The sequence below is a fragment of the Anguilla anguilla genome, chromosome 16, assembly GCF_013347855.1.
Source record: "Anguilla anguilla isolate fAngAng1 chromosome 16, fAngAng1.pri, whole genome shotgun sequence".
Classification (NCBI taxonomy): Eukaryota; Metazoa; Chordata; class Actinopteri; order Anguilliformes; family Anguillidae; genus Anguilla; species Anguilla anguilla.
In genome coordinates, this window is record NC_049216.1 from 31,942,241 (window position 1) to 31,964,355 (window position 22,115).

The window sequence follows — 22,115 nt, forward strand, 5'->3', positions numbered from 1 at the left end:
GCGGCCATTATAACGATTTTTCTTTTAGCTATGAAATGGCAAAACCAGCAGCATTGGGTCCCTGGGTCCCATGAACAGGATGTTGCTGTGGGGTCAGAGTAGCGATCCAGCTCCTTTGTAAGGTAGGGTCCAGGCCAGACCCGGGTCAAATACGTATTTGTTTTGGATTCAAATACTTTTCTATGCTTTACTGATCTTGTCTGGTGTATTGGCACCAATGAAATACTCTTAAAAAGTGCAGACCCCACCTTATGGTCATACTGGCAGGCTCAATTACTCCAGGCAAGATTAACAGAGCACAAAAAAGTATTTGAATACAAAAAAAAAATACGTATTTGACCCAGGTCTGGTCCAGGCTCGGCACAGTTAAAGGCCAGAGGAGAGCACCAGCACACAGGAGTCAACATTACATGGAACCATGCAGTTCGTTTCAGACACCTTCACCAAGGGTTCTGTGCTCACCTGGCAACATGCTTTCATGGGAGGAAAGTCCAGGGGTCAGAAAAATAAAAGTCCTGCCATGTGTTTCTTCCACCCATGAACTGAGCCAGCTGATTTCTCTAATTAGTTTCACTTCCTGCCTGAAGACCTGTGCTAACTAGCAAATCCAGGTGATTGGAACAAAATACTGGGGGAGGACTTTCGCTTTCGAAACTTGGATTTTCCCTGTCTTTCTTCCACCCATGAACTGGGTGAGCAAATTTTGCTAATTAGTTTTATCTCCTGGCTGAAGGATTGTGCTAATTAGCAAATCCAGGAACAAAATACTGGGGAAGGGCTTCTACTTTCGGAACCTGGATTTTCCACCTTTGTTTCTCCGTGGTTTGAGTGCCCCAGGCCTCTCGCTCACTGTCTGATGAGTGGTGGCAGTTATGACCACAGGATTGTCTAACGCTAGCATACGGTGGCAGGTTATTACATGACGCGCAGTGATGTCCATGGGCAGAGTACAGTTATTACGGCTATACAATCTGCCAAGCTGATGTTCAGTTTCAGCAAGTAAAGCAGAATCCTGCTGCATGTTGTCCCATCACTGGGGGGCAAGCTGCATGTTGTCCCATCATTGGGGGGCGAGCTGCATGTTGTCCCATCATTGGGGGGCGAGCTGCATGTTGTCCCATTGCTGAGGGGCCAACTGCACATTGTCCCATCACTGAGAGACCAGCAGCACATTGTCCCATCACTGAGAGACCAGCAGCACATTGTCCCATCACTGAGAGACCAGCAGCACATTGTCCCATTGCTGAGAGACCAGCAGCACATTGTCCCATTGCTGAGAGACCAGCAGCACATTGTCCCATCACTGAGAGACCAGCAGCACATTGTCCCATTTCTGGGGGTGCAAGCTGCATGTTGTCCCATTGCTGGGGGTGCGAGCTGCATGTTGTCCCATCATTGGGGGGTGAGCTGCATGTTGTCCCATCACTGGGGTGGGGTGGCGGGGCAGCTGCAGGGGGCCAGTGTTTTTAAGGCTGGGCCGGTGGCGGCAGACAGGGCCGCTCGCGCGGCGGATCGAAATATGACAGGCTCAGCCCCCGGTGGGACCGGGGCCCGCACCACGCCGGCGCGTCCCGCCGACAAACGATGATAAAGTGATCCTCTCACGCCGCTGACAAAACCTGACAGGCAGAGCTGCCACCCCCCCCCACCCCCACCCCCCCCACTAATAAACCGCCGCCGCCGCCGCGTACACCGCTCCAAATTTCCCAGAGACCCGCGGCGCACCTCTGACCGGCCAATCAAAACGCGCGGAAACGCCGCCCCCCCCCCTCCTCTCCGCCGCGCTCGCACTGGAAATGGTCCATCACCTAAATCAGCGCGCTCATCTCATCTCGCTACGCTCTATCGTTCAAAATTAAGCTTAAAATCAGATTTGTACAAAAAAAAAAGGAAATCCATAATTCAAAATTTTTATCAGTTTAAAGCAGTTTAACGAAAGCAGCTGTGCTAAAATGAAATGTTTGTGTTCTTTTTTCATTCAGTTTGACCACAATTGCATGGTAGTGCGAAAACAGGCAGCGAAAAAAGTGCACGCAATTGGCCAAATTTCTTCCCAGGACAGATAAATGTAGTAATTTTGAGTCACAAAAGAAAAGCGACCGCGGAGGCACTTAGCATACAATATCGTAAAAAAAATATAAATAAATAAATAAATAAAAATGTACGGCCGTCCTCGACAACTCGTCCAGGACCGCCGCGCGTTCAATCAAATCCCGATATAAGCCGGTGTTTTTGGGGGCGCTAAAAAGTCTCGCATTTGATTTGAAGAAGCTATAAGAGCCGCCGGTAAACGCAGTGAAAGCCGGAGGGGCCAAAAAGGTCAACCATGTAATATCAGAGAAACATCACAGTTGGTTACGGCAAACAATGGCGCTGGGGAGCAGACAGACTCCGGCCCCTTTCAACGCCAACCGAGCATTTCTTTTGTTAATTATAGTCATATCGCCGCATTGAAGTCCTGTGTCCCCAAACATATTCTTATTTATTTTGAGCCCTTTTTCTCAGGTAATGGAATGTCAGGCATCCGCGCTCCCCCCCGCTTCGCCAGGCGCTGATCAAAGTGACCTCCGTTTCCCCGCCCGCTCGCGAATCAATACAGCCAGTCAGCGGACGCCTGACAGATAAAGGAGAAACATATAATAAATGACAATCCGAGATCAAGATGGCGAGAAAATATCTGACAACCGCTGTTCACGGCAGTCATTGTCAGACAATGCCGCCTGTTATGTTCGGAGTGGGATTCATTTGCCGGGGTTCTTATAACGCAGGTGGTGATATTACGGGGGGCACACTTTGTTAAAATAATGTTTCATCTTCAGTGATAAATTTGTGTGAAGGCTGTCTCGGGTAACTGTAGATGGAGTGGATGCCATTACAGTTGTAGGTTCTTTTTTTTTAATATTGTTGTTGTCTTTCAGAGAAAGGTTACATTGAAAGCAATTTTCCTCTTAAGGGAGCAAATTGCTCATGGAAAATTGTTATTGCCACCCCACCAACACCGCCACCTCCACCTCCGCCTCCGCCTCCCTCCTCCTTCCAGATTCCCTTTCCCGAGAACACATTGGGGCACGTGCTCATGTTAGCAGTGTGGAATAAGAGGATTTCATACATTTCAAAAGAAAGAGAAGTTCATATTATGGACAATGTTGTGAAAAATGGGCGTGACACTTCACATACTCAGGATGAAAATGGCTGTTGTGTATCGGGTCGAAATAGAAATGTAATTTTTTTTTTTTTTAAAAAGGACAAACCCAGGTGCTGGGGGGGTCCAAGGCCTTGAGGTGAGAAGTGGGGGCCCCTTGCTCACAGCCGGAGAGGTGGTCCGCCTGAGCTCTGCAGTCTGCCAGGTCCTCCGTGTTCCACGGGTTTGTAAGGGATCAAGAGGATTTGCTTCTGCTGGCATCCTTCCAGTCACCTGAAACAAAGAGGAAGGGGAGGGGGGGGGCTTATATTTTGGAAGAGCTCTGAGAGAGAGAGAGAAAGTGACCGTGGGGGTTACAGAAAAAGACAGGGGGGAAGGAAGGCCTTAACGTTTGACCCCCCCTGTTTCCTCCGTCCCCGTACCGCCCCCCCCCCCCCCCCCACGTACCGGGATCGTCCGTCGGACTCTGGATGGATCGGTGCGAACGGACACCGCAACGCCGTGTCTTCATTGGTCGAAGGACAACCAGCTGTTTAGGGACGGAACCGTACAGAACTATTACAGCGCATCGTCTTCGTTACCGAGGCGACAGAAGGGCCGTTCACAGTCAGTTCCCGTTTGCCTGGTCTGTTTTTTGTTTGCGTGGAGTTATCTGAGAGTATGACAATCAGCTCTTGCTGCAGGCCTTCCGTCAAACACGAACGGACGCCGAAACGCCGTGTCTTCATTGGTCAAAGGACAAGCAGCTCTTTAGGGACGGAACTGTACAGAATTATAACAGCGCGTCATCTCCATAACCAAGGAGTGGTTCGATTCCCGGGTGGGGCGAGGTACTTAACCTGCATTGCTTCACTGTATATCCAGCTGTATAAACAGATACAGTGTAAATGCTGTGTAAAAAAAGTCGCTCTGGATAAGAGCACCTGCTAAATGCCTGTAATGTAAAGAACGATGATAAGCTCTAGCTGCAGACCTTTTTATCAAACGGGAATCTGCAGATGAACCGTAGTGGTATGGAAACAGAAAAGGCCTGTTATTGGCTGAGGTCTCTGTACAGAGTCCTGTGCTCCCCTGTGATGCCCAGTGTGGCTCTGAGCCTCTCCAGCTCCAGCTCATAGCTCATTCCCTTTAAGCCCTGAAAGGCAACAGGTCCCCCCCCCCCCCATCCCCACCCCCCCCCCCCCCATCCCGCCTCATTGACATAACTAATTGCCCCGATCGTGACATTTCTCTTATTATAGACAACATGAATTATGAGAGTCGCCGTGCCACCCGCCCCCGCGCCACTGCCCCCCCCCCCCCCGCCACCCCCCCGCCACCCCCACCTTGATAAACATGTTTGTTTCACGTCAGCGAGGCCCTCATCCATTAGCGATATTGTTTTCTTAAACATTACATTGATTCAATTTAATTCCAATCAATTTCAAATGGTTCTGACATTCAGATATGACCTTAAAGAGAAGGCGATTCATGAGCTATGATTAGGATTAAACTTTTCCTAATGAGGCCATTTTTCTTCCACAGGGGCATCTGACCGGACCCAACAGGAATGGTCAGTAAAAATTAGATCAATTATTGTAAATTATACAGGTTTAACTTGATTACCCTGCACCTGCTAATTTGTGTAATTAATAACCCTGTTTTCACAAGGGGGAGGCAGTGTATTAATAACAATCTATATCCGTGCTCTATGCCATTCTTAATGAAATGCCAGGGACAGGTCATCAGTTAGGCAGGTAATGTCATAATCAATGGCGCCAAACACGCGCGTTAATTAAAGCTTTTTATTAATTGTTACAGTTATACTTCGAGTGCTACATGCTTGTCAGCTCCCCTTTTGTCCCGTTATTTATGGCAATCTGCGCGTCTTAAAACGGCAAACCTAATTAGCGATTCGAGCCGGGTGGGGCCGGGGTGAGAATCACAATGAGACGGTATCGGGGGCCGACAGCTGGCACACAGAGCGGCTCGTACACGCTGAGGCCCGGGAACAAAACCCGCATTATCCGCCACGGCCGCCGCCGCCGCCGCCACCGCCCCGAGGACAACAGGAAATGTATGTATCGCAAACTAATAAATACATTCGGAGCGCCCCGGCCCTGCCATGTCACACAATGGGGCTGACAAAATGGCTGTTTGATGCCATTGTTTTGCTTTACAAGCGGCGCGTCTTTTTATTTATTTATTTTTTTAACGCGATTACCGGCGCGGTTATGCTCGCGAGCGCCCGGGCGCGGAACGCGGAGCGCGGAACGCGGAGCGTGGGGCGTGGGGCGTGGGGCGCGAGCAGCAGCGTCGCACAGTGACGGGCGGGTGCATTCAAGGTGCTGACCACCGCAACCCTTAAATGTCTCTCTCAGTGTCACACCCCCCCTCCCCCCCACACACCCCCCTCCCCCCCACCCCGTCCCCGTCCCCCCCGCACCTGTGCTTTGGTGGAGGCAGAATACTCACACACACACACCCAGAGAGTCTATACCACTGAGGCCTACTTGTGGCCATCGGGGGGTGAAAGTCAGGTTGGATGCCTGCTTCTCAACAGGTTCTTTGTTTGTAGCGTTTAACATGGCTGTCCTCTTACCCCACTGCCGATCTTTCGCACACAGAACGGCAGTTATCTGCAAAAAGCTCTCACTCCAGTTCTTTGGGATTTCAGTACGCAGTGTTACTACAGCCCAGTTCCACGTGAAGTCATTTTAGAAAACACTCTGATGGACAACTGCATGTGGAGCACATGACAACAAGCGTCAGGAGAAGAGATTATTTGAATATTAACTACTCTGTACTCTAATCCTGATGCTTTCAATAAAAAAATAAAAAAACAGGATAATGCTATGGATAACACTAGTTGTGCCAAACACAATACCCATTGTCCTGTGTGACAGAGCAGTTGGATCTGGCACTTCAGTCTTTACTGTTATGAGTTTCATTGTTCTAATGTGAATTGCCTACATTGACATAAGAGGGGGTGTCGTCCCCCCCCCCCCCCCACACACACACACACCAATTAGCTCAACTCATATTTATCCTTTAATGCTGATTGCATTGACGCAAATGGGCCAATAATCTTGTTAATATAACCAATTAAAAAATAAATGTCAGCAATTAGTTAATGCTATAATGCACACATTGAGAATGATTAATAATCTGACATGCTCAGAGATTCCTCTGTCCATTACTGCACATCCAGGGCCAAGATGGATGGGAAAATATATGACTGAAGAAAGATTACATAAGGGCTGTTGAAAGAAAATTCAAAGCGGAAAGAAATTAATTAAATTCTAGCAAAATAAATGGACACATAACCCCATTATGAAATAACTTTTTTTTTTTAAATGTCATTCTGGAATATGTATTTAAAAAAGGACTTAGCTCTGGCTATAATGTGTTATACCCATGTTGACTTTGCTATACCAGTGTTCAGGATATACAAGAGTTTTAAAGCCAAAGTGAAATTCTGTGGCTGTGTTCTCCTCCAAACCCCATGGATAAAATTCTTTCTGAAGTATTTTATCTTTATTCAGTGTGATATGATCCAATCGCTCAGCGAAACAAGCCGCGTTTCCAATGAAGTATACTCATTTTCGTAAGTAAAGCACTCCTGAAATGATGAAATGACGAAGGTTGAAGTCCTTTTCACTATTTCTGTGATTTCTGAATCCAGCATGTCAACCATAGAACAATAGAATACAGTTTTAACATTAAGCTATATAAATGCAATAGTTAAATATATGCCTTGAACAGAAGCCTGCTTTAAAATGCATGATTTCAACAGAAACTTAACATAGCAAAAGTTTCTCATTTGAATTTTTTGGCCATTTTCACACTTTCTGTTGTTTCATTTTGACAACTCTAAAAACTTTAAATTTAAATTCAGAAGCATAAAACAAGCCAGCTAATTAACCATTAATTGTATTTTAGGACAGCTTGATTATTTATTCTTCATCTCCCTCTAGTGAATTATCCAGGAAATGCTGGGTTGATTTGGGGAAGGAGAACTGTGGCTCTACAGTGCAATATGCTCTACTTTTGAGATAAAAATTTTAAAAATTCAGTTATTTGCTGTCAATTTTGAATTTGTATTCGCATTTATACATTCAAAATGCATTCAGAGCATTATGGAATATGCAGAAGATTAATATTCTTTATGTTTTAGGTTATCTTTGTTTTAATAAACGGACTTTAAAAATAAGCCTATGCTCTGTAGATTTTTTTTTTCATTTTCACCATTACATTTATATGAACAAAAAATTTATTTTAAAATCTCATATTTCAATTTAGCAAAATTGTAACAGCACAGTGCCGGAACACCGGCAGATTGGGGGAAATTCCAACGAGGAATATGGCATCCCAGTTGACTCTCCCGAGAGACGGCGGCGGCGGCGGCGGCAGATGGCGTTCAACCACTTCCTGTTAGAGCGCGCGGGGGGGGGTTATCGCCGCCTTCGATGCGGAGCTACAGTGGAGCGTCGCCGGCTCCCCTCCCTTTTTGTCTGTCGGGCCGCCGCCGCCGCGCCCCGAACAGCAGCCGCCCCACCCAGAGCCGAGCACCCGCAAATCATGCGTTGTTAAAGGTGAAACCCACCCGGAGACGCGGAGCGCCGGGGCGAGCGCCGCAGATGTGCCGTCTTACACACACGTCCCCGACGGAGGGGGGGGGGGGAAGCTGCGCACTCACGATGCTGTAGCGCTCGTAGATGCCGCGGCGACCGTGTAGGCTACAGCTGGGCGGGGGGGGGGGGGGGGGGGGGGGGCGGAGTCGATCCCCTCCATACGAAATGCAGCGGCTACACGCTACACGCACTCTCACGTTCGCGCTCGCGATGCTGTAGCGCTCTTATAGACCGCAGCGACCGTACAGGCTACAGCTGGGCAGGGGGGGAGGCGGAGCCGATCCCCTCCATACGAAATGCAGCGGCTACACGCACTCTCACGTTCGCGCTCGCGATGCTGTAGCGCTCTTATAAACCACGGTGACCGTGTAGGCTACAGCTGGGAGGGGGGGGGGGGCGAGGGGGGGGGGCGGAGCCGATACCCTCCATACGAAATGCAGCGGCGAGCAATAAAAACCCACCCGGCTTCCTAAGTGATAGATGCGACTTTAAATATTTTACACACATCTTGCATGTACAATTTGTCCGACACCTGGCTCTTAAGAGGAGCAACATCTGCCCGCAGTTGTTTTAGGCGGCAATTAATTCTCCACAGCAGAGTCTGACGTCCCCCTGTTGAATACCATTAGGGCGAGTCGGGTGCGGGACAGAGGGAGCGGTCTCTTGGTCGGGAGGGAGAGGGGATTTCAGCGCAAGTAGGGTGCGGCATAGTTTAGGACCACACACCTTCACTGTAGCCAGCAGAATCACCTTGGCGATGACAGAAGACATGAATTGGACATTGTCCCTTCTGTGTATGTGGCTACACGTGAGTTAATACTCCCAGACAGAAGATTAAAATTACAGGAACAGTGAAAATCTGTCTGGTGGGGGGGGGTACAGGTGTCATGGACACCAGCAGTGAGTTTGAGGTCAGAAAAAAGATAATTATGTTGGAAGGAACATCACACAAGTGCAGAAACATGCTGATGGATATTTGATGTTTTGCATGTACAGGTCTCAGGGCTCACGAACAGACACTACTGAGATACTTCAGCCAAGACTGATCTTCACACACACACACACACACACACACACACACACACACTTAAGTAATACACAATAGGACGGACCGCGTTATAAATTAATTACAGTACGGCAAGGTTTGCCTCCCACCTTCCACAATATTATCCTCAAAGCTCTTCATATTCTCCACTACGCAAAATTAAAAAATTGTTCGTGTGTGTTTAGTTATTAAAGATTTCCGTCAGGCGGATTAATTACAGCGTGTATACCGATGCACTTTTTAAACGGTAACGTCCTGACAGGCCGGCCCGGGAGGGGCCGAGCAGAACTGCGATGTGATGGAACGGCGTGTTAAACAATACCCCCGGAAAACGTTATTGTTCTGCCGGAGATGACAGGCCTAATATAACGCAACATCAATTTAGCATCAAGCGGCCGTCCCTGGGGGCGGAAATCAATTGTTACCGCCGCGTAGCGCGGCGCGCGCGCGAGGCCCGGGCCAGCGCTTTGTCACGGCGCTCACGATCCAGAGAGAGGGCCATTTTTCACCGGCCTGCCATACCCCACGCCACCCCCCCCCCCATAAGAAAACAAATAAAATACACAGCTGAGAGGGGAAGTTTGTTCCCTTGCTACATGCAACTACACGTGTCACCTGGAGGACTATGTCACCTGTCCAGACAAGGTAGCTCGGAGAGGGACTGTTTCAGTGACACCCGGCACGGTATTACGGGGAAGGTGGGTGGGGGGGGGGGCAATATAAACATGGACAATGACATCTTCCCTGGTCCGCGCGCACACCTGTGTGACACCGGACGTCACTGCAGGGGGGAGCCTGGCGACGCCGCGTCCGTGTCTGCGCGCGTGTCGCCGCTAGCCCGTCCGCGGCGGCGGCTAGCAGCGATCCAATAACTTCAGAGTTAATGGTATCTGTCATTCACATCTGAACGAGTGGCATTACCTTCGCCGGAATATCTGACTGGAGGTTCGCGGAGAAAAGCTATTATAATACAATTAAAAAGGCATCAAAGTGCATCGGGTCAGGGCTGATTGGCTTAATATGCGACTCTTTCGGGCCCACCTAAGCCGCGGTGTCAGGAAATCAGTACTTCCCTTTTGGTTTGAACAGGCTTAAACATATACCCTTACCCTGAGTCTGATAGGACCTGTTTGTTTATTGGGGTCTTTCCCATGGGAATGAACGTCAGTTGCGCCCCTCCCCCCCTCCCCCCTCCCCCCTCCCCGAGTGTGAATATCAAACGCTCCGTTCCATAGAGCAGAGGCAGAATAACAAACAGGCCACAACAGGAGGCTCGTTTCGAGGCGGAACCCGACGGAGTTACTCAACGCGGCACAACGCGTTCACACGGGGCGCGAAGTGTCGGAGAGGTAAAAAGAAGGGCGATCTCTGCGCACGTGATTTTCGTGTCCCCCGTTCTTTTCGGAGAAGAGCGCGGAGGCGGAAGCCCCACGGCCTGCTCCCTAACCGTCTCAGGGACCAGCTCCGTGTGAAGAACTACCGTGTACTGCGCAGCAATGGTGAGATCTCACCTGCACCAGTCTTACTGTGAACCGTCAGGAGGATCAGACACGCATAAAAACCATCTGCTCTGTATCACTGCCTGTCTTTGATCAGACAGCAGTTCCTACCGCGTTCAGGTTTAATAAAATAAAATATATAATAAAAGCGAGTAAAAACAATCATGGGGTAACTTGAAATTGAACAAAATGTTTAATCTTCACAGATACAGATATGATTGACCAAAACTACTCCATAAAAGGCTGGTTAAGTTACGGTCACGCACGTTCAGTGGTTTAAGTAAACTACGCAGCACACACACCGATGTATTTCTACTAATAACAATTTCTACCGATTCCACATATTGATGAGACAGTAGCCTTACACAAAGTTTCACCTCAAATTCGATAGGGTGGCAACAATCGTTGTGCCATGTCTCTGTGTGCATTTCTACAGGAATAACTGAGTGGGAGAAAGACGCTATCCTTCAGCCCCTCTCTGCTGGTACCCCTGGACCCCCCCCAAGCGTTACCCCCTGCCCCCCCCCCCCCCAGGTGCACCGCTGCACCGGGCCCCGGCCTGCAGAGGTGTGCCGAGCAGCCAGCCAGCGGCACGCGGGCGACTCTCTTGGCTGTTTATGGTAAACACACAGCCCCAGCCCGAAGAGTCCCCGGCTCCCCATCTGCTCCCATTTTTATTCAGCTATTCCCCCAGGGGCCCCTGAGCCGGAGCGAGAATAACAATACTTCAGCCCATCTGCTCCCGCAGCACCAGCCCCAGCTAAATTATCACATCCCGCGAGTGGCTGGCATATGCTGCCGCGTAAAGCTACAAGGAGGCATTGTGCCCCAGCTGTTGACTAATACTTATCTGGCAGTTACCAAGTCAGGCGCCCCCCCCCCCCCCTGCTCTCGTCGGGACGCCTTCAAGTTTTTCGGTCCCCAAAAGTACGTACGTACGTTAGGAAAAAGGGCGTGCCTCTCCTGCATATGGGAAACGCAGTTTGAGGGGGGGGGGGGAACGGACCCACGTGACGTGCAGCACGCAGTGATTCATGCACACGCCGCGCCGCGGCGCTCGCCCGTTTAGCTAGCGACAGGCTAATGAGTTCCACGTGAACGCCGCGCACGGCGTATCGCCCTCGTGAGCCGCACGCTGTCACTCACGTGAACCGCGAAAACAGCTGGACAAAGACGATAAGTTTGAAAAGACTTTTTTTTAAAAACTCTGCGGCCACCAGGAATTCGGTGCGTGCTCCTTATGCCTCACCGTTGGCCGACGATGGAGCGTAACGGCTGTACTTCTACTTACGCTAATGGGATAATTAGCAGATTTTTGTCGGATGGAAGACGACATGTGCCCCCGTCTCCCAGAAGGCCTTGCTCTGGGACTTAAAAATAGTAATTTTCCCAGACACATGTAATAAGCCGAATGTTTTCCTGACTGGGAACAGTCGCGTTTAGACAACTACACTCTCCCGTTGTGCCCAAATTGCTGCAGCGCGTTCTTCTTCTGTGGTAAACGCTTCAGTAATTCTTTTCTGACTGACAGATGGCGGTGGAAGCGTAACCTCAAATGCCTCAATCGGAATTTCGCAAAAAAAAACTTTAACACTTACAACCTATTGCCCTATTAGCTCTCGATCTTAAATATGTATAATTCACTAAGGGACAAAATAATAGTTGCACACTTTTTCCCAAAGTAATACACTGCATCTCATGAGTTGTATTCTTCTCATTTCAAAGTTCCAACATTATCAGAAACACAACGCGCTGAAAAGACAGACCTCGTGCCAGTTCGGGAGCCAAAAAAAAAGTAATCATACATTTTGGATATCTTTCTTCTAAAAACCTATATACCTACAATATCATTTCAGAATTACTTTTCAAAAGCTTTGTAAAGAAAAAAAGCAATTTCTTTTAGACCAAGAAAACAGATTTCATAGATTGACGTTGAACACGTGAAACCGTTAAAATAAAATCCAGGTCCTCTCAGTGCCTGTGATAAAAATAGAACTCTACTGACTTGTTGTACGCTGTGCCCTCAGTGATGGGGGGAAATCCAGCTGTCCCCAACCCTGTCCCCAACACTGTCCTGCTACAAGGCCCTCCTGGGCCTCATGCAAATGAGACAAACACCTTTCTGACAGGTAAGGCCACTTTCGCCTGCAGTTAAAGTCTCACTTTAGACAAGAGCTGTCAGCACGGAAGACAAGGACACACACAAACACACACACAAACATACACACACACACACAAACTCACACCAAATGCACACACATACACGCACATACACACAAACACACAAACACTAATATACACACACACACAGACACAAATACACACACAAATACACACACATACACGCACATACACACAAACACACAAACACTAATATACACACACACACAGACACAAATACACACACACACACAAACTCACACACACAAATACACACACACACACGGACATACACACAAACACACACACACACACACTAATATACACACACACACGCACACACACAGACACACACATACACACACACACAAACACACACACAGGCCTTCCTTCAAAAAACACCAAAGGAAAAAAACCTCCCAAAAAAAAACAAACAAAAATGCTTTATTTAGTTAACATTTAAGAGAACAGCACTGAAGGACGCAGATATTAACAATGTACATTTTGGGTTTTTTTTACGTTTATACAGGATGTACAAGTCCTTCCCCTGTGTTTCACCCCAGAGGTTCTGAGGCTACCATAAAAATATGTCCCCATATACTCACCGTATTTACAAGTGATGACCATGACGCTACCACAGTTCTTCTGCGCAAATTAGTTCACACAATAACAGCAATTTAAAAAGGTAACTGCGGGAGGAACGACGCGAGGCAGAGGATGACATGATCTTCATCACCGGTACTGAGTGTATGCTACAGCAGGTGGGGGGGTGGTGGAACAAAAAAAGAACCAAAAAAAAAAAAAAACACTGGAAGTTGCCCCCATTTATGGTTCATAGCGATGTTAGTCTAAGCTTACAAACAGACCAAGAGGAAAAAGCCTGGTTTCACTGTTGTTCATGCAGTGATGTGGTCATACTGTTTTTTTTTGTTTTTGTTTTTGTTTTTTTGTCTACTAAAGCAATGACATCTGATGAGGCGAATGTTGAGGAGTTTAAGGTGACGGCTCAACATTCAGGTCTGAGGGGAGGGGAGGTCGTTTAGGCCAGCCCTCCCGTGTACACAGTATTCAGAATTACAGCACACTTCACTGGGGCCAATGCAACACTCAGCAATTTGGCTTCAAGCTGCGATTTGGTCAAACTCCTTATATTTAATCATTAGGTTTTTTTTCTTAACTAGGCATAGCATACTATGGGCATGGCAGAACAGACACTTTTTTTCCTTTTTCAACATCAAAGGATGTACAACTGTACACTGTAAACGCAAGTGACTAGGTCAAACGGTCAGATGCTGCACAATCAAGTGTACTTTTGAGCAAATACGTTCACTTAATACACGTATGCAACTGGAGCTTTGCGACAACTGCGCACTGTAAAATTTCCAAAAAAATAAAATAAGAGTATTTAAATAACAGAGAAGTATCGTCTGAACGCACGAATGCCTTCTTCCCTGACCAGTTAGTCGATTTGCTCGGTGCAGATGTGTCCCAAGGACCGATCGGATATTTACACAGACCAACATCGCCGTCCGATTTAGTCGAAATTCAGTTAACGGGCTTAACCCAAGTGCTAGAAACATTTCCCAAGATTCCTACATTTGTGACGCCTGTAACAGAAGACGTTGTACAGGTTCCCAGCTTGGCACGCTGCTGCGGAGACTCCACACACACACACACACACACCGACTGGAACCAGTAACACTCTGCTGGGTGATGAATAAAATGGAACCCTGATTTAAAGGTCACGCTGGGCGGCTCAATAAACTCTCTCTTTACCGGAACTCCGCATCAATCCCCTCGGTCATGAGCAATACACCAACACAATATATTTATATATATATATATATATATATATATATATATATATATATAATGTTTTTGTTCTTTTTTTTTACTTACTTACTTCACTCATTTGCAAAAATGTGCCAGGGACATTGTGTATGCTTTTTTTGCTATCAACGCAAATTATATACTGTATGACAAAATAATTACATTTAAACAGTGCATAAATAAGGTTTTTTTTCTTTCTTTCTTTCTTTTTTTAAAACAAGTAATCCTAGTTTCAAGCTTCGACGATGACCACGGGACAGACTTGTAAGAGCAGAGGGCCACACTGACCCTTCCACAGTACATGGCCTGCAACGGGCAGAGAGCTCAGCCTTCACTGCCAACACCTTTTTAAGTAATAAAAGCTTTTAGGGCAGGGCTGTTTAGAGGAGGGACTGTTGCTCGGCTGGTGTGGGATCCCCCCCCCACCCTCTCCTCTCGCCGCCCCCCCCGCCCCTCCCCAGCCCGTCGTTGGTTAATCAGTAACTCCTCAGAGAACAACAGGCCCCTCTGTTCCACCGTTAGGCGAGTGTCTGTCGTTTCGTTTGTTTCCAAGACCTGCTCGTCCAGAACGAACATACCTCCTCCTGCTCGGTAGTGTGAACGCTCATCAGACAGCTCCCCGTGGGTGAGTGGATGGACGGACGGACGGACGGACGGAGAGAGGTGCAGCTGCTCACTACAGCCTGACGGAGGCGCTGTTCCAACTAAGAAAAACCGGCAGAGTCTACACACCACAGCTCTGATCACCACTGGGGGGGGCCAGGGGTGAGGGGAGGAGGGGGGGGGGGGGGAATAAAACATGAACAAATAACACCTGAACAAATGCACAGTGCAATAGGCTTTTTTTCTCTCTCTCTCTCTCTCCCTCCCCTCAGTCTCAGGTGCGGGGGGGTGGGGGGTTGGGGGGGGGGGAGGGGGTGCGGGCGCCTGTCCCCCCCCGCCCTGCCGGAGCTCCACGGACACGGCTGTCCCGCTCTACTTGTACAGGCTCATGGTGGGGCTCTGGTACATGCACATGTAGGCGTCGCAGAGCAGGCGCCGGGCGAAGCCCTGGATGTTCTTGGGGTCGAGAGCGTGCAGCTCCTCCGGGGTCATCTTCAGATAGGCCCCCACCTCCGGGCAGGGCGACACCTGGGGGATGTTGAAGCCGTTCTGCCCCCCTGAGGACGGAGAGAGAACTGCACTTACAACCCCAACGCTTCTTCCTCCCCCCTTTTTTTTTTTTTTTTTCTGAATTGTATGTTTCAATGTATGTATGTATATATGTATGTATGTACCACCTATTGTAAAGCGTCTTTGAGTTCATGAAAAGCGCTATATAAAATTAATTTATTATTAAATTTATTATTATTACAGGTGAAGATGCAGACCATAGAGATTACTCTGTAAACAGCACACCTACATGTACATGTAAATGGACTCTATGCAAGGGCATTCAGGGCACTGAAAACACAGGAATTCAGTAAAGTGAATACATCATTCAAAATTACAATTTCACCGTTTCAATCACTGTGCAAAGCGTGTTGCTTCATAAACACTAGGAAACAGTGGCACACTTTTGAATGGGTAATACACAACTTAAACAAACAGCTGTAGGTAATGGTTACCTGTGCACTGTGCATGAAAAGAGAATGTATAAGTGAAAAGGTTATTGATTAAAAGCATGGATCCGGCAAAGAGAAAGAATCACTGAATGTGCACTGAATCACTGCTAAGTTCAATGTTCACTCTCCCACATCACTATAATGTACAGCATTGTGCTGAGTACTTTAGGGGGAAAATGTCTTAGCTATGGATGCAGTTTCTACCCCAAACACTAATACGATCTAGTATGTATTTAATTAGATCTAGTAATTGCTTAAAAGCGCTGCCAATCACAAAGGTTGTTTCTTCTCAGTGTGCAATACCTGCCATACGTGTCACTGGATTGAAATCCTGTCACCCATGCAACAACAGCCAATAAAATCAAATAACTCCCTGGAGTACCAGACATTTAGATTCAGAATAACTACTGTTTGGGTTCGTGTAAACAAAGAATGCGGTTAAAAATTTTAAAAATCATACGAGCGGTCTATTTTGGTCATTGTTGGTGGTACGTTGCAAAACACAAATTTTTCTATTGCTGAATTAATTTTTCTAGTTGGGAGTAGCTAGCATTTGTATACGGGCACAAAACTCTACAATAAAAAATCAATTTCATTGTCACTTGAAAAGCATATCTTTCTTATTTAGTAAACTTTTAGCGTGCTAACAACCGCAGCTCCAGTCGTAGCTGCGCTGAAAAAGATTGAGTAGCCAAAGATGGCACCAAGCAGGGAGGCAAACCAAAGTGACAATAATTTCAGATGAATGAAAGAGATTTTCTTTGTCATAATTTACCTGCATGACTCAATAAAACATCCCCGGTGCCACTAATTGCATTGATTCTGTCCATGCCTCAAAAATCGCTGGCTAATTATAACTGTAGGCTAATTATGTGTTCTGCATTTTTCTTTTATGGTCGCAGCCTTTCAACACGTTTTTCAACCGATCATATTTCACTGTGTCTGCTGAGAAAGTTATGGGAACGGCTTTGAGTCGATTCACATTTGAATATCTTAACATGTCAATATTTTCAGTGGGAGTGAATGCATTTTTAAATACCCTTCCTGGTTCGGCTCTGATAAAAGCATCTTCCTGATATGACCAGAGGCTGCTGTAAATGTTACTTACCCCGCACGCTAATGCACTTTATAGTTTAAGATCACAAAATAGCATTTTATTTAAGGTTCCAAAGACAAGAAAGCTGTTTGGAAAGTTTGCTCTAAGTCAAGCTGCACATTTTACACGGAATACCTTGCAGATTCGATAGTTGAGTATTTTGTCGATGCTGATCATACTAAGTCAGTGATTTTAAATTTGTTGAAAAGAGAACGTAAATGCTTTTAATCACGTTCATCCAGAAGTGTTGCTCTTTTAAGTCTTTCAAATGTCTACATTTTTGTATATATTTAATGTTGATGCAGTGTGGTAACTGTCTGCATGCTGCTGTCTTGGCCAGGGCTCAGTTGTAAAAAGAGATGTAAACCTCAAATGTGACGTCTCTGGTAAACTAAAGGATTTTTTTTAAAAACACATTGGCCTAAGACAGGTTTTGGTCATTACTGATTATATGATTATAAAATTATTCAATCATTTAGAAGCTAATTTACATAAATATTTGGCTATTATGATGTCATGTTTATTCTGGTTTTATATTTCCTGTTTGTCAGAAGAACTTCCAAGACACTGAGGACGGCTTAGGCCGAAACATGTCCGTCTCTTTGTCCAAATAGGAATAAAAATGAAAATGATTTTGATTTCCTTTCTTAAAAAAAAAAAAAAACATTTTAAAAGGAGAGCCCTGGCTCTTCCGGGCGGCCCCAGGACCCGGGCGTCGCCCCGCGTGGCCGCAGACGCGCTCACGTACCGTCGCGGTCCGCCATGCTGTCGAAGAAGAGCCAGGCCGAGTCCTTGGCGCCGTACTTGACGAAGGCCACGTAGTGACTGGTCTCTATGCAGAGCACGGCGAACAGCTCCATGCGCTGGCGGGGGAAGGCGCCCTGGCGCCACGCGCCCTCCTGCAGCTCTTTGGGGACCGAGAGCTTGCCGTGCCGGTGGGCCCGCCGCCGGGGGTGGAGGTGGACCTGCGCACACGCACGAACGGGCACACGCAAACACACACGCACGGGCACACGCACACGCAAACGCACACACACACGCAAACAGAAACACACACACACGCACACGCAGACACACACACACACAAACAGAAACACACGCACACGCACACGCAGACACACACACACACACACACAAACAGAAACACACACACGCACACGCAGACACACACACACACATACACAAACGCACACACACGCAAATGCACACGCACGCACACACACATCCAAACACACACAGACACGCAAACAGAAACACACACACGCAAACACACACACACACACACACGCAAACGCTTTACTCCCTCCCTCCGCAACAGGTCCCCATAAAAGCCGGCTATGATATCAGAGCCGCACGCGAGCTTCAGGGATCTGAACCTGCAGCCTCCGCAGTGCCACAGGGCCAGGGACATTATCACAACCCACATTCAGCCTGCCTGTGGATTTATGAGCCCTTACGCAGGTGTCACTTCACAACAGACAAAAATAAAATAATAAATAATAAAAATAGCTCCATATGCTCATATTTTCCATTACTATGCTATCCATTTTATTGCAGGTGTTGCTGAACACAGAGTAAATAAGAGATGTTTCCGAGCGGCAAGAAAAATGCATTCCCTGTGACAAGTCTCCACCCAGTGGATTTCCCGGGTACTGCACGCTGCTGAGATACACTGCTCCACATTCATATTCCATATTAATTAAGCTGCACAGTCCCAAGCTACCACACACGCGAGGCTTACTGTGAGGCCTTCTGTGTCCCTGGTCGCCGCGGTCTCACCTGGGTATTGCACTTTTCGCAGAACTGCTTGATCTTTCCGGCGGTGATGTCACTGTCCTCGTAGCACTCCCTGCACTCGTAGAAGGCCAGGCCCCCGCAGATTCGACACTCCCGCGGAGCTGGGACACAGAGACGGGGGGGGGGGGCGCGCTGAAAGACCCTCTACACACCTGACCCCTCCATCCCCCCATACCACCCCCCCCCACAAACAACCACACACAGCCACGCCCCCGCCAACCACACAGCCACGCACGCTACTACTCACTGTCTTCAAGTAAGTCGGTGATGTCCAGCTCCAGAGAGGGAAAGATCTTGTTGAACATCTTGAAGTCCTTACCGAACCGAGGCATCTGGATTATAAGGCAGGACGGGGCCTGTGGGGGGGGGGTGGGTTGGGGGGGGGGGGGGGGGGGGGCGTGAGGATTCCAGCTTCGTTAGCACACGCGATTGGGCCCTCACACACTAAAGAGCAGGGGGGCGGGCAGTTCCCTAGCTGCAGGGCAGGTGTGTGTGTGTGTGTGTGTGTATGTGGCTAATTTTCTGCACACCACCACCGGCTCACTGGCATAATAGATCAGAGTAAAATGTTCCGTACAGGGACACACAAGCAGATATTACACTACACCGCTGGCATCCAGCAGCTGTTCTTACCAAAGGAGACTTTTATACAGTTTTACATTTTTACATAGCACGCGTTTATACGGCAGGTATATACTAAAGCTGGTGAGGTTAAGTACTCACACCTAAATGTAAATGTAACTAAGTAAGTAGGTTAATTAGAATTCAGAGAATTTGGCATGAAATCCAGAAACTGATGCAGGCCTCCTTGCCCACCCCTGCTCTAAAGTATCCAGAACATATGGTTAACTAGGACTTTGGGGGGGGGGGGGGGGGGGGCGGGGGGAGTACAGATGTGAGTGAGATGTGTCAGTCGCGCGTTACCTCGGCAAACTTGAGGTCGCTGTTGATGAAGGACCACTCCAGGAGCTGCTGGCTGGTGGGCACGAACACCTTGTCCCTCTTGTCCATGAAGATCTGATAGAAGTAGCAGTCCTGGACCTTCTGCCCTGCCGACCTGTACAGCACACACACACACGCTCTTCAGCCACCAGAGCCTCAGACACAAACACTCTGCAGAGGTCACAGCGTTACCAAACCCGAGCTCACAGGAGCTTCGCCCCTGTCATGTGACACGGGCTGCCTCTAGTGGCCAAGCTGGGACGTTAGCAAAATGTCACTCCATTGCTTGAACAGCTCATCAGGCCAGCGAGAAGAAGGGTTACTATTCAACGTGCAGACCTGGGTCAAAAATACGTATTTGTTTTGGATTTAAATACTTTTTCTGTGCTTCTATTGATCTTGCCTGGTGTAATTGAGCCTGCCAATATGACCAGAAGGCGGGGTCTGCACTTTTTGTGAGTATTTCATTGGTTCCAATACACCAGACGAAAGATCAGTAAAGCACAGAGAAGTATTTGAATCCAAAACAAATACGTATTTGACCCAGGTCTGTCAACGTGTAACGCACACACACTCCACTGCAACTCAAGCGTGGCACACCGGTAAAGAGGCCTACCTCAGCTTCAGAAGGGGGTCTACCCGTAATATGTGGTTGAAGAGGATGTTGAGAAACTCCTCCGGGTCTGCAAACGAGAGCGGAAGAGAGGGACGGTGAGGACGGAGGAACAGAAACTCGGGAGCTCAGCCTCTCCACCATGCGGGCGCCTCCTCGCGGTCACACACACCTTTCTCCTCGGACGTGAAGCCTGACGCCGCCTCCACGCTCTCCAAGATCCTCCTCAGCTTCATAACTTTGGTGGCACACACGTACCCGTGTCTGAGAGAGAGAGAGAGAGAGGGAGGGAGGGAGGGAGAGAGAAAGAGAGGGGGGAGAGAGAGGGAGAGAGTAAGAGAGAGTGAGAGAGAGAGGGAGAGAGAGAGAGAGAGGGAGGGAGAGAGAGAGTAAGAGAGAGTGAGAGTGAGAGGGAGGGAGAGAGAGAGACAGAGAGAGAGAGAGAGAGAGAGAGAGAGAGAGAGAGAGAGACAGAGAGAGAGAGAGAGAGAGAGAGATGGGCACTCACACCTATCCAGATCGTGTGGGAACAGCACTTTTTCCAGCTTCCAGGCGAAACACAGTTATTGCTCTGAAGTGTCTAAAAATGGCTCCGTGGATTAATGAGTGTGATCTTTGGCAAGGTTGCGGGCCATTGTGCGCGACCTGATAGCTCGTTATCTGGGCAACATCCTGTTTAGAAACTCTGCTGCTGCAGCTGGAAGTTCAAATGACTCAATGTCCTGGCGCTTCATGAAAAGCCCAGAGAAATAAAAGCGGACCGAGAAAAAAGTGCATCAGAGATCGGGGGGGGAGATGAGCAGCTCTCAGCAGGAAGTGAGCAGCTCTCAGCAGGAAGTGAGCAGAGGAGCTCTAAAGCATGAGACATACAGTTTGAGCTGAGCATTACAGGCATTTAGCCGACGCTTTTATCCAGAGGGACTTACACAACTTCTACACAGCATTTACACTGCATCCATTTATACAGCTGGATACATACTGACGCAATGCAGGTTAAGTACCTTGCTCAAGGGTACAACGGCTGGGATTCGAACCTGCAACCTTTAGGTTACAAGACCAGCTCCAAACCCAGTACACTACACAGCCACCCGTGAGCAGTACTCAGTGAGGAACTCAGAGTGAATCAAGAGATAGAACAGGAGTTGAACAGCTGTGGTGCAGATGAACAGAAACCACCAGTAGGCCAGAGAGGACAGACAGGAAGGAGCCGTTCGTAAATCAGATGCACAGAGCGACCTGAGCGGTGTGTACGGGCGAGCGGTCCACGCGAGCGCCCCACACGAGCGGTCGACCCCGAGCGGTCACACACGCGCTCGGCCAGCGTCTGCACTCACATGCGCAGGGGGTTGACGATCTCGGTGCGCAGCAGCTCCTGGGTCTCCCGGTAGTACTCCACGTCCGTCTTGGACCGCGGCCTCAGGAGCACCGTGTCCAGAACCGAGCTGAAGGAGAAGAGGCTGCAGGGAGGCAGAACGGACCGTTACCATCGTTCACGCCGGTCAGCAGACACGACCGCAGCACGTTCTCCACCGACCGCTCAGTTCTGCGCATCAATTCCCCATTAGCCTCCGACGTGACACGCATCAACTTATTCCGATCAATTAACAAAGTGACAGTTATGCTGATTAAGATTTTATAAATAATCTTTCGCGTGACATTTCCATCAGCACTCCCGCGTGACCGTGGGTGTCCAGGACACAGCACTGCCATGGAGGCGAAGCAAGAGATCTCATAAGTAAACTGGTACCCCACTCTATGGCTAGTACCAGGCTAG

At 48.3% G+C, this 22,115-nt stretch overlaps 1 protein-coding gene across 3 annotated transcripts in view; it reads right to left on the reverse strand.

The window, feature by feature from the left end:
- Window positions 1-12,876: 12,876 nt before the first annotated feature.
- cylda (cylindromatosis (turban tumor syndrome), a) overlaps window positions 12,877-22,115 on the reverse strand; it is a 24,039-nt gene continuing 14,800 nt past the window's right edge. For all 3 annotated transcript variants that reach the window (XM_035395865.1, XM_035395864.1, XM_035395863.1), the window contains 8 exons: window positions 21,676-21,798; window positions 20,514-20,605; window positions 20,345-20,411; window positions 19,711-19,843; window positions 19,034-19,142; window positions 18,769-18,887; window positions 17,738-17,954; window positions 12,877-15,449 (listed from right to left, as the gene is read on the reverse strand). In XM_035395865.1, coding sequence (XP_035251756.1) covers window positions 15,265-15,449; window positions 17,738-17,954; window positions 18,769-18,887; window positions 19,034-19,142; window positions 19,711-19,843; window positions 20,345-20,411; window positions 20,514-20,605; window positions 21,676-21,798 — 1,045 coding nt within the window. In that variant the 3' untranslated portion in view covers window positions 12,877-15,264. The remainder of the gene's footprint in view (window positions 15,450-17,737; window positions 17,955-18,768; window positions 18,888-19,033; window positions 19,143-19,710; window positions 19,844-20,344; window positions 20,412-20,513; window positions 20,606-21,675; window positions 21,799-22,115) is intronic.